The sequence below is a fragment of the Salmo trutta genome, chromosome 6 (assembly GCF_901001165.1).
Source record: "Salmo trutta chromosome 6, fSalTru1.1, whole genome shotgun sequence".
NCBI classification, from domain to species: domain Eukaryota; kingdom Metazoa; phylum Chordata; class Actinopteri; order Salmoniformes; family Salmonidae; genus Salmo; species Salmo trutta.
Genome location: NC_042962.1, coordinates 51,656,712 through 51,669,150, shown reverse-complemented (window position 1 = coordinate 51,669,150; position 12,439 = coordinate 51,656,712). Strand labels below are relative to the sequence as shown.

General features: G+C 46.1%; 1 protein-coding gene across 1 annotated transcript in view; it reads left to right on the top strand.

Moving 5' to 3' along the window:
• The first annotated feature begins 4,053 nt into the window (after nucleotides 1-4,053).
• Nucleotides 4,054-12,439, top strand: part of LOC115196220 (serine/threonine-protein kinase ATR-like) — a 35,005-nt gene continuing 26,619 nt past the window's right edge. The window contains 17 exon segments of the mRNA XM_029756847.1: nucleotides 4,054-4,272; nucleotides 4,578-4,669; nucleotides 4,759-4,911; nucleotides 5,001-5,887; nucleotides 6,425-6,567; nucleotides 6,667-6,864; nucleotides 6,964-7,124; nucleotides 7,208-7,363; nucleotides 7,511-7,709; nucleotides 8,261-8,514; nucleotides 8,597-8,894; nucleotides 9,044-9,215; nucleotides 9,294-9,449; nucleotides 11,197-11,487; nucleotides 11,623-11,712; nucleotides 11,854-12,080; nucleotides 12,226-12,369. Of these exon segments, the coding sequence (XP_029612707.1) occupies nucleotides 4,220-4,272; nucleotides 4,578-4,669; nucleotides 4,759-4,911; nucleotides 5,001-5,887; nucleotides 6,425-6,567; nucleotides 6,667-6,864; nucleotides 6,964-7,124; nucleotides 7,208-7,363; nucleotides 7,511-7,709; nucleotides 8,261-8,514; nucleotides 8,597-8,894; nucleotides 9,044-9,215; nucleotides 9,294-9,449; nucleotides 11,197-11,487; nucleotides 11,623-11,712; nucleotides 11,854-12,080; nucleotides 12,226-12,369 (3,674 nt within the window). The 5' untranslated portion in view covers nucleotides 4,054-4,219.

Here is a 12,439-nt window from a genome sequence, read left to right as displayed (position 1 = left end):
TTTTTGGGCTGAGCCTCAGAGGTGGAAACACAAACGGCAACATTTTGGAGCCAAACACTGGTGCTCAGCCTGATAATGTTAATAAACCACACGAGACCTACAAGCTCTTAGAATATATTCCATGAGAAACCTACAAACTCTTAGAATATATACCACAAGAGACCTACAAACTCTTAGAATATATACCACAAGAGACCTACAAGCTCTTAGAATATATTCCATGAGAGACCTACAAACTCTTAGAATATATACCACAAGAGACCTACAAACTCTTAAGAATATATACCACAAGAGACCTACAAACTCTTAGAATATATACCACAAGAGACCTACAAACTCTTAGAATATATACCACAAGAGACCTACAAGCTCTTAGAATATATACCACAAGAGACCTACAAACTCTTAGAATATATACCACAAGAGACCTACAAGCTCTTAGAATATATACCACAAGAGACCTACAAACTCTTAGAATATATACCACAAGAGACCTACAAGCTCTTAGAATATATTCCATGAGAGACCTACAAACTCTTAGAATATATTCCATGAGAGACCTACAAACTCTTAGAATATATACCACAAGAGACCTACAAGCTCTTAGAATATATACCACAAGAGACCTACAAGCTCTTAGAATATATTCCATGAGAGACCTACAAACTCTTAGAATATATACCACAAGAGACCTACAAGCTCTTAGAATATATACCACAAGAGACCTACAAACTCTTAGAATATATACCACAAGAGACCTACAAACTCTTAGAATATATACCACAAGAGACCTACAAACTCTTAGAATATATACCACAAGAGACCTACAAACTCTTAGAATATATACCACAAGAGACCTACAAACTCTTAGAATATATACCACAAGAGACCTACAAACTCTTAGAATATATACCACAAGAGACCTACAAGCTCTTAGAATATATACCACAAGAGACCTACAAACTCTTAGAATATATACCACAAGAGACCTACAAACTCTTAGAATATATACCACAAGAGACCTACAAACTCTTAGAATATATACCACAAGAGACCTACAAACTCTTAGAATATATACCACAAGAGACCTACAAACTCTTAGAATATATACCACAAGAGATCTACAAGCTCTTAGAATATATACCACACGAGACCTACAAGCTCTTAGAATATATACCACAAGAGACCTACAAGCTCTTAGAATATATACCACACGAGACCTACAAACTCTTAGAATATATACCACAAGAGACCTACAAACTCTTAGAATATATACCACAAGAGACCTACAAACTCTTAGAATATATACCACAAGAGACCTACAAGCACTTAGAATATAAAGTACCAGTCAAAAGGTTTGTACACACCTAGTCATTCAAGGGTTTTTCTTTATTTTTACTATTTTCTACATTGTAGAATAATAGTGGAGACATCAAAACTATGAAATAACACAGATGCAATCATGTAGTAAGCAAAAAGGTGTTAAACAAATCAAAATATATTTTAGATTTTAGATTCTTCAAAGTAGCCACCCTTTGCCTTGATGACAGCTTTGCACACTCTTGGCATTCTCTCAAACAGCTTCACCTGGAATGCTTTTCCAACAGTCTTGAATGAGATCCCACATATACTGAGCACTTGTTGGCTGCTTTTCCTTCACTCTGCGGTCCAACTCATCCCTTATCATCTCAACTGGGTTGAGGTTGAAGGTGTGTTGGGTCATTGTCCGTTTGAAAAACATAGTCCCACTAAGCGCAAACCAGATGGGCTGGTGTATTGCAACAGAATGCTGTGGTAGCCATGATGGTTAAGTGTGCCTGCAAACTTTATGATTGAGTTGGAGGTGTGCATGGCCACGCAGCCATGGGTGAACAGTTAGTACAGGAGAGGGCTGAGAACACACCCTTGTGGGGCCCCAGTGTTGAGGATCAGCGAGGTGGAGATGTTGTTTCCTACCCTCACCACCTGGGGGCGGACCGTCAGAAAGTCCAGGACCCAGTTGCACAGGGCGGGGTCGAGGCCCAGGGTCTCGAGCTTAATGATGAGTTTGGATGGTACTATGGTGTTAAATGCTGAGCTGTAGTCAATGAACAGCATTCTTATATAGGTATTCCTCTTGTCCAGATGGCAGTGTGCAGTGTGATGGCGATTGCGTTGTCTGTGAACCTATTGGGGCGGTAAGCAAATTGGAATGGGTCTAGGGTGTCAGGTAGGGTGGAGGTGATATCATTCTTGACTAGTCTCTCAAAGCACTTCATGATGACAGAAGTGAGTGCTACGAGGTGACAGTCATTTAGTTCAGTTACCTTAGGTTTCTTGGGAACAGGAATAATGGTGGCCATCTTGAAGCATGTGTACACAGCAGACTGGGATATGGATTGATTGAATATGTCCGTAAACACACCAGTCAGCTGGTCTGCGCATGCTCTGGGGACACGGCTAGGGATGCTGTCTGTGCTGGCAGCCTTGCGAGGGTTAACATGTTTAAATGTTTAACTCACGTTGGCCATGGTGAAGGAGAGCCCACAGGCTTTGGTAGCGGGCTGTGTCAGTGGCACTGTATTGTCCTCAAAGCGAGCAAAGAAGTTGTTTAATTTGTCTGGGATCAAGACGTTGATGTTTTCTTTTTGTAATCCGTGATTGACTGTAGACCCTGCCACATACCTCTCGTGTTTGAGCTGTTGAATTGTCACTCTACTTTGTCTCTATACTGACGCTTTGCTTGTTTGATTGCCTTGCGGAGGGAATAGCTATACTGTTTGTATTCAATCATGTTTCCAGTTGCCTTCCCATGATTAAAAGCGGTGGTTCGCACTTTCAGTTTTGCGCGAATGCTGGCATCAATCCACGGTTTCTGGTTAGGGAAGGTTTTAATAGTCACAGTGGGTACAACATCACCGATGCACTTGCTAATAAACTCGCTCGCCGAGTCAACGTATAGGTCAATGTTATTGTCTGAGGCTACCCGGAACATATCCCAGTCCACGTGATCGAAGCAATCTTGAAGCGTGGAATCCAATTAGTCAGACCAGCACTGGATAGATCTGAGCACGGGCGTTTCCTGTTTTAGTTTCTGTCTATAGGCTGGGAGCAACTAAATGGAGTCATGGTCAGATTTGCCGAAGGGAGGGCGGGGTAGGGCTTTGTATGCATCGCGGAACTTCGTAGCAATGGTCCAGAAAGCTACCAGCCCGTGTCGTGCATTCGATATGCTGTTAGAATTTAGGAAGCCTTGTTCTCAGATTAGCTTTCTATGTCTGACCAGTTGGCCGCTCCGTCTGCCTCTCCTGTGTTGTTTTGGATCAGCCTCTGGGATAAGATCTCATGTCCAGGGTGGAGGTCCGAACAACAGATCCGCTTCGGGAAAGACATATTCCTGGTTGTAATGTTGGTAAGTTGACGTCGCTTTATATCCAATAGTTCTTCCTGGCTGTAGGTAATAACACTTGAGATTTTCTGGGCTAACAATGTAAGAAATAATACATAAAAAACTATTTACTGCATAGTTTCCTAAGGACCTTAAGTGAGGCGACCATCTCTGTCGGCGCCATTTTGTATGGGTGGCTACTTTGAAGAATCTCAAATATAAAATATATTTGTTTAACACTTTTTTGGTTACTACATGATTCCATATGTAATATTTCATAGTTTTGATGTTTTCAATAGTATTGTACAATGTAGAAAATAGTAAAAAGAAAGAAAAACCCTTGAATGAGTAGGTGTGTCCAAACTTTTGACTGGTACTGTATAATCACAAGACACCTACAAACTCAGGCTAGTAGTCCAGATTCTCAATCTCAGAACCACCTGCAGAAGTAGACAGACATACACAGTTATATTGCACAGTAGAAAAAGGCCAATGTGATCATCATATTCAATAGGTAATGCTGGACAATAACAGTTACATGCAAATATTTTAGGATTATTCCCACAGAGATTAAATTACTGAGTTCTAAATTCTGTAAATCTGCGTTTTCCATCCTCTCTGCTGCAGTTTCCTCAAGGGAGAGCAGTTTGCGTTTGTAACTTGTCCGAATCAAGACTGGACCTCTACAGTTGCCATAGCCAAACGTCACTTTGGAGCGAAAGTTTTCAAACGGCTCCTTTGAGGAAGACATGAGGGCCGAAATGTTGTCGTTTCTCTCATAACAGTGTACAATTTAGCCAGCTGTTTTTAAATAGAGCGTTTTGTGGACTGTTCACAGTCCCTGGTCTAAAGATGGAAGGCTTGGAAATGTCCGCTATGATACCTGCACTGCAGGAGCTAGCGAGGTGAGTCTCGAGACTGCGCTGTCTGTTATTGTTTTGCTACTGTAGGTAGCTAACATGCTAGCTAATGCTGGCTAACTTAGTAAAGTTTTCTAACTGCTCCGCATATTGCTGTTTAATGAAACAATTAAACAGTATGACTTGATAAACGTCAATAATGCTAACTAGCTCGGTAGCTTGTTAATAGTGCACTTAGCTAGCTACTGTAGCTAGCTAACTACATTGCTGTAACAACTTGTTGTCAATACAGTAGAATCAGTCACGCATATCAGATACATTGAAGGTTTGACGATTTTCTACACTTCCAGTGCCACCGCAGAGGAATACAACAAGGTGGTTCAGAAGCCTCGTCAGATTCTCTGTCAGTTCATTGACCGAATACTGACAGACGTAGATGTCGGTGAGTCGCTGTTTCTCTCTCTGTCGCTGCTTCTCTCTCAGTCTCTGTCTCTTCTCGCCCAGTGTATTGACTGTGTGTGTCTGTTTCAGTTGCGTTGGAGCTGTCTAAGAGGTCCAGTTCAGAGCCAGCGTGTGTGATGCTGTTGGACTTTGTTCAGCACATTATAAAGTCTTCCTCTCTGATGTTTGTCAACCCTGCCTGTCAGCTGGCCCACTTCACAGACACACAGCAGAGCAGCACCGGTAAGAACGCACACACACACTTGTGGTTTAAACTGTCCTCTCCTCCTTACTCCCTCTCCCTTATTCTCCCTGTCCGTCGCTCTCTCTAGAGTTCAGTAGGTGGGTTGTCGGCAGGTTGCTGCGAGTCGCCGCATCTCCAAGCTGTGACGTCATCCATGGGCGTGTCTCGGCCGTGCTCTGCTCCCTACTGCACGCACTCAGACCGCGAGCACCAATCACCTTCAACGTCATCGCCAAAGAGATGCTTGGATTGGCCCAGGACCTCAGCAATCTGCTCTACACACACACACACTCGCACACCCCAGGAACACATACACACTCTACAAACACACACACCTTGTGGCCGGTAACCCTGCAGTCTTTCTCTGTCTCTCTCACCCCTTATCTCACCCCCTCACCCCTCCTCCTCCCCTCGCCTGCCGCCTTGGAAACCCTGGTTGCGGTGACAGTGAACGTTCTAACTGACGCCCTCAGGGGATTGGCCAGCCGCAGGGAGATGGGGGTGGCTTGGGAGGCGGGCTGTTTGGTCGTGGCCTATGGGAGTGCTCGGTTAAGGAAGGTTGCTATGGTGATGCTTAGGCGGTTGGCGGAGATTGGTGGGTTCCCGGAGAGGCGGAGTCAGGAGTTTTTTACAGCGTACCTGACGCTGCTGGACACACACACACCTGAGCCAGAGACATATGGGGGAGAGCTGCTGAAGCTGACGCAGTGTGTGTTTGGATCTGCGCACACACCTGCTCACACACACACACGTTTTGAGCGTACCCACCTGGCCCAGCTGTTGGAACGTGTGTGTGTGCTGGCAGGGGCGGGCTTAGTTCTGGAATCAGAGGTCAGCCAATCACTGAGCTTTGTCTTTAACTTCCTGTTGTCCGTTCCACCGGGATATGAGAGCGCCCTGTCTCTACGGAAACAGAGAGTCACTGATGTCTGCAGAAACCTCACACACTCCATCGGGATGGAGAAACAGTCTGAGGTACGCACACACCATAGAGGTAGAAAGACTCATCTTTGTATCTGTGCAATTATAAAGTCTTTCTCAGCATGGCCAGCACAAGCGAAGCAATTTCTATTTTAAAGTAGTCAATTTTCTTTTGTGTTTAAAAAAAGCGTAAAGCTAATGTTGATGATTTACCACCACCCCTCAATGGCAATGACCATGCTGAAATGGGTTAGAACCATCTAGAGTCCCCTTTCCACCTGTATCTGTCACACACACACACACACACACACACACACACACACACTCACACACACTGGCCTTCATTTATCAACCAATTGCATTTGGTTGATAAATGTGTGGCTCAGTTGGTAGAGCATGGTGTTTGCAACGCCAGGGTTGTGGGTTCGATTCCCACGGTGGACCAATATGGGGGGAAAAAATGTATGAAATGTATGCATTCACAACTGTAAGTCGCTCTGGATAAGAGTGTCTGCTAAATGACTAAAATGTAAATGTAATGGTTTGTATATTTGTATAAAGTCAGCTTACAGTTCTTTGTGTGTGTGTCAGTGTGTGCAGGGGTTTCTTTACACTGCCCTGAAGGCTGAGGTTGCCGTGGTGATGCAAGAGAGGGAGGATGGAGAAACGGCTGCTAAGCGACCCTGTCTACCCATCACCCCCCTGGCCAGCAAGACCCCCGAAACTCCCCCGATGTGAGTCACATCTGATCTCTACTCTCTAGATCACTCTAAATCCTACTGTCCATATCAACATGTTACCATCTTTATCTCTCGCTGTGTGTGTGTGTGTAGGGAGGTGGACATGCGTGTGCGTAGTGAGGTGTGGGCGGCAGTGACTAGTAGGCTGGATGACCTTCTGGCCTCTCTGGTGAACTGTGACCTTGACCTGACGACCCCTGAGCCTGACACTGACCCTCAGATGACCCTGAGAGCTCTGGAGGGACTCGCTCTCATCCTGCACCTGGCTGGCCTCTGTTACACACACACCAGGTATCACACACACACCCAGAAGGTAACACACACACCAGGTATCACACACCCCACATCATCTCTCACACAGATCTTTCCATCTCTGTCTCTCTCCTCCAGCTCCTCCTCTCTCCTGTGGCTGTCTGCCTCCACTCTGGGCAGGGCTTTGGAAACCTGTCAATCACTACTGGGCGGGGCTAAGTCTACCACTGACCACGCCCATATACAGTCTGCCATCCAGGTGGCTGTCAGAATACTGGACTCCATCATCTACCTGACAAGTAAGAATACACACACACACACACAAGCACACATAAATTGTTGTCATGTACAATGTCGTTCTCACCTCCGTGTCTGTGCGTAGTGAGTAGCCCGGCTGAGGACAGTGGTCTCCAGAGTAGTGTGTGCACGTTGCTGTCCGTGCCATGGGTGTGTGAGCTGTCGTCTGTCCCAGCCTATCAGAAGGCAGGATTCCCCCCCAGCCTTCCCGACTTGGCTAAGAGACTGTCTCCCTGTTACTGTGAGTTACACTGTGTGTGTGTGTGTGTGTGTGTGTGTGTGTGTGTGTGTGTGTGTGTGTGTGTGTGTGTGTGTGTGTGTGTGTGTGTGTGTGTGTGTGTGTGTGTGTGTGTGTGTGTGTTGGTGTATATAACATCTGTCTCTGCAGCCCCCCAGGTCCAGGCGGAGTGTGTGTTGCTGCTGTCTCTGCTGCGTGGGGATGTGTGTGTGTCGTGGCGTGTGTCTGTGTGTTCCCAGGCCCTGGAGAGTCACCATGAGGTGGTCAGGGCCAGCGCTGTCAGGAGCTTTCCTCTACTACTGCACCACGTGGGACACACACACCACAACCTCACACACACCACCTTAATGTAAGTACACACACCACAACCTCATACACACACCACCTTAATGTAAGTACACACCACAACCTGACACACACCACCTTAATATAAGTACACACACCACAACCTGACACACACCACAACCTCACACACACCACCTTAATGTAAGTACACACACCACCTTAATGTAAGTACACACACCACAACCTCACACACACCACCTTAATGTAAGTACACACACCACAACCTCACACACACCATCTTAATGTAAGTACACACACCACAACCTCACACACACCACCTTAATGTAAGTACACACACCACAACCTCACACACCACCTTAATGTAAGTACACACACCATAACCTCACACACACCACCTTAATGTAAGTACGCACACCATAACCTCACACACACCACCTTAATGTAAGTACACACACCACAACCTCACAGACACCACCTTAATGTAAGTACACACACCACAACCTCACACACACCACCTTAATGTAAGTACACACACCATAACCTGACATACTTTCAGCGTTCAGGGGTATGCTAACAGTGTTTCTGTCTGTGTAGGAGTGTCCTGGAGGACAGCTCAGAGCAGGTGAGGGCAGAGCTAGCTGGTATTTCTGGTCAGCTGACCTGCGTCCTGTCGGGGAGCTCCAAATTAACTGTCAATCACAAGGAACCCCTCCCACTACCCATGATCCTTTGCTCCCGCCTCGGCCTTGCAGCTGAGCATGCTGGGAAGGGCACTCCCATTGGAGCATCCGTCATCAAGCCCGTCCTACCTCTGCTACGACCGAGCAGCAGCAGTGTTGCCAAAAGAGGTGTGTGTGTGTGTGTTCTTGTTTTAATGTTGACGAAATGAGTGTGTGAGATCTTATGTGTGTGTGTGTGTGTGTGTCTTAGCGTTCTTAGATGCTCTGCCGCACCTCTGCCAGCATGTCAACCTTGGAGGCAGAGACAGTGACTCTCTGGCCATTCTGAGAGATCTGATTGGCCTAATAGAAGACCCAGACCCGTCAGTCAGAACACTCTTCAGCCAATCAGTTCGCTTCCTGCTGTCGGAGCCCACCTCCGAACCCGACCAGGATCCAGTCAAGGAGCTGCTGGTGTCTCGTGTGAAGGAGGCGTTCAGTAAGGCTAAACTCAACAGAGACGACGAGCTACGCAGCACACTCATACTGACCACTGGAGAGATTGGCAGGTAACACACACATCAGAAAACACTTTTAATGTCTTGGTGAAAAAGATGTGATGGAGATGAATTATACCTTGGTGACAGTTCTAACAAGCTTTCTCTCCTCTCTTTTTCTCTCTCTCTCTCTCTTTTTTTCTCTCTTTCTCTCCCCCCAGGGCTGCTAAGGGTAGCTTGGTGTCGTTCTCTCTCTTGAGGTTACTGCACTGTCTCCTGTCCAAGTCCTCTCCTGTCTCTGTGTCAGCCTACACACAGATCACTGCCCTGGCCACAGCTAGAGGACTCAAACTACAGACACTGTTCAGCCAGTACAAGAACCCTGTCTGCCAGGTAACACACACTTTTATATAATCACAACTGTCTGCTTGTACCTGGTTGTACCTAACAAGTGTTGGTGTGTGTGTTTAGTTCCTGGTAGAGTCTCTCCACTCGCGTCACGTCAGCGCCCTGCGGAGCACGCCAGAGCAAGGTAGCCAGCTAACCAATCAGAGAGAAGTAGCTCTGGACATCCTGTCTCAGGTCGCCCACGCCTTTGACTTCCCTGACCTGCACCGCTTCCTCACGGTATGTACACACGCACATATATACAGTTGAAGTCGGAAGTTTACATACACTTAGGTTGGAATCCTTAAAACTCGTTTTTCAACCACTCCACAAATTTCTTCTTAACAAACTATAGTTTTGGCACGTCGGTTAGGACATCTACTTTGTGCATGACACAAGTCATTTTTCCAACAATTGTTTACAGACAGATTATTTCACTTATAATTCACTGTATCACAATTCCAGTGGGTCAGAAGTTTACATACACTAAGTTGACTGTGCCTTTAAACAGCTTGGAAAATTCCAGAAAATTATGTCATGGCTTTAGAAGCTTCTGATAGGCTAATTTACATCATTTGAGTCAGTTGGAGGTGTACCTGTGGGTGTATTTCAAGGCCTACCTTCAAACTCTGTGCCTCTTTGCTTGACATCATGGGAAAATCAAAAGAAATCAGCCAAGACCTCAGAAAAAGAAATTGTGGACAATTTCCAAATGCCTGAAGGTACCACTTTCATCTGCACAAACAATAGTACGCAAGTATAAACACCATGGGACCACGCAGCCGTCATTACTCTCACGCAGGAGACGCGTTCTGTCTCCTAGAGAGGAACGTACTTTGGTGCGAAAAGTGCAAATCAATCCCAGAACAACAGCAAAGGACCTTATGAAGATGCTGGAGGAAACGGGTACAAAAGTATCTATATCCACAGTAAAACGAGTCCTATATCGACATAACCTGAAAGGCCGCTCAGCAAGGATGAAGGCACTGCTCCAAAACCAGACTATGGTTTGCAACTGCACGTGGGGACAAATATCATGCTTTTTGGAGAAATGTCTTCTGGTCTGATGAAACAAAAATAGAACTGTTTGGCCATAATGACCATCGTTATGTTTGGAGGAAAAAGGGGGAGGCTTGCAAGCCGAAGAACACCATCCCAACCGTGAAGCACAGGGGTGGCAGCATCATGTTTTGGGGGTGCTTTGCTGCAGGAGGGACTGGTGCACTTCACAAAATAGATGGCATCATGAGAGAGGAAAATTATGTGGATATATTAAAGCAACATTTCAAGACATCAGTCAGGAAGTTAAAGCTTGGTCGCAAATGGGTCTTCCAAATGGACAATGACCCCAAGCATACTTCCAAAGATGTGGCAAAATGGCTTAAGGAAAACAAAGTCAAGGTATTGGAGTGGCCATCATAAAGCCTATAGAACATTTGTGGGCAGAACTGAAAAAGCATGTGCAAGCAAGGAGGCCTACAAACCTGACTCAGTTACACCAGCTCTGTCAGGAGGAATGGGCCAAAATTCACCCAACTTATTGTGGGAAGCTTGTGGAAGGCTACCCGAAACGTTTGACCCAAGTTGAACAATTTAAAGGCAATGCTACCAAATACTAATTGAGTGTATGTAAACTTCTGACCCACTGGGAATGTGATGAAAGAAATAAAAGCTGAAATAAATCATTCTCTCTCTACTATCATTCTGACATTTTACATTCTTAAAATAAAGTGGTGATCCTAACTGATCTAAGACAGGGAATGTTTACTAGGATTAAATGTCAGGAATTGTGAAAAACTGAGTTTAAATGTATTTGGCTAAGGTGTCTGTAAACTTTTGACTTCAACTGTGTGTGTGTGTGTGTGTGTGTGTGTGTGTGTGTGTGTGTGTGTGTGTGTGTGTGTGTATATATATATACACAAATTTCAGTTTGTTTATTAGGATTTAATTTGGACCAATTGAAGTGTGTGTGTGTGTGTGTTTGCAGAGGACTCTCCAGGTGCTCCTCCCCTACCTGGCTGCGAAGGCCAGTGCCACAGGCTCCGCCCTCATCAGGACGCTGGCCAATGAGATGAAAGCGAACCGGCGTGAGATCCTGATCAACAACTTTAAGTACATCTTCAGCCACCTGGTGTGTTCCTGCACTAAGGAGGAGCTGGAGAGAGCCTTCCACTACCTCCAGAGAGAGACGGAGATAGAACTGGGCTCTCTGCTGAGGCAGGACTTCCAGGGCCTGCACAACGAGCTGCTGCTACGCCTGGGAGAACACTACCAACAAGTACACACACTGGGGCATCGCTTTGTGTCCAACATCCTTTATCTGGAATACGTTCACTTCATGTCATCATGGCCTTTTGTGGCTTATTGCGTTGTCTGTGTAGATGGTTAATGGTTTGACCGTGTGTGTATGCAGGTGTTTAATGGTCTGGCCATCCTGGCCTCATTTGCCTCCAATGACGACCCATACCAGGGACCCCGTGACATCACCACCCCGGAACACATGGTAATGACATCACACTGATGACATTGGTTTTCTGATTAGTTTCTAGGAGATGCATCAATACTTTAGCAATGGTGAGGCTTCAGTGTCACTGAGTGCTTGGAAAGGTCTTCCTCTTTACTTTAAAGCTCTCTCTTCCCCCAGGCTGATTACCTCCAGCCCAAGCTGCTGGGCATCCTGGCCTTCTTCAACATGCAGCTGCTGAGCTCCAGTGCTGGGGAGAAGGACGGTAAGAAGATGGCCCTGACCAGCCTGATGGCCCTGATGAAGCTGATGGGCTCCAAACACACCAGCTCAGTCCGAGTCAAGATGATGACCACACTACGGACTGGACTCCGATACAGACAGGACTTCCCTCTGCTCTGCTGCCAGTCAGTACACATAGTGCTAACACACGTATACACACACACACACACTAATAACGCACACACTAATAACGCACACACAGCCACACACAAATTCAGTTTGCTTGCTTCCTTCTTCCTGGTTTTAACTTATTGTTTCCTGTGTGGACAGGACGTGGGACTGTTTTGTGCGTACGGTAGAGCCCGCCCACCTGGGGCCGTTGCTCAGTCATGTGATCGTGGCGCTTCTTCCGCTGATACCACTCCAGCCCAGAGAGACTGCTGCTATAATACACTACCTCATACTGGACAACAGGTAACTGGACACACACACACACCACCCACACACACACCACCCACACACACAGGTAACAATCTCTGTCTGT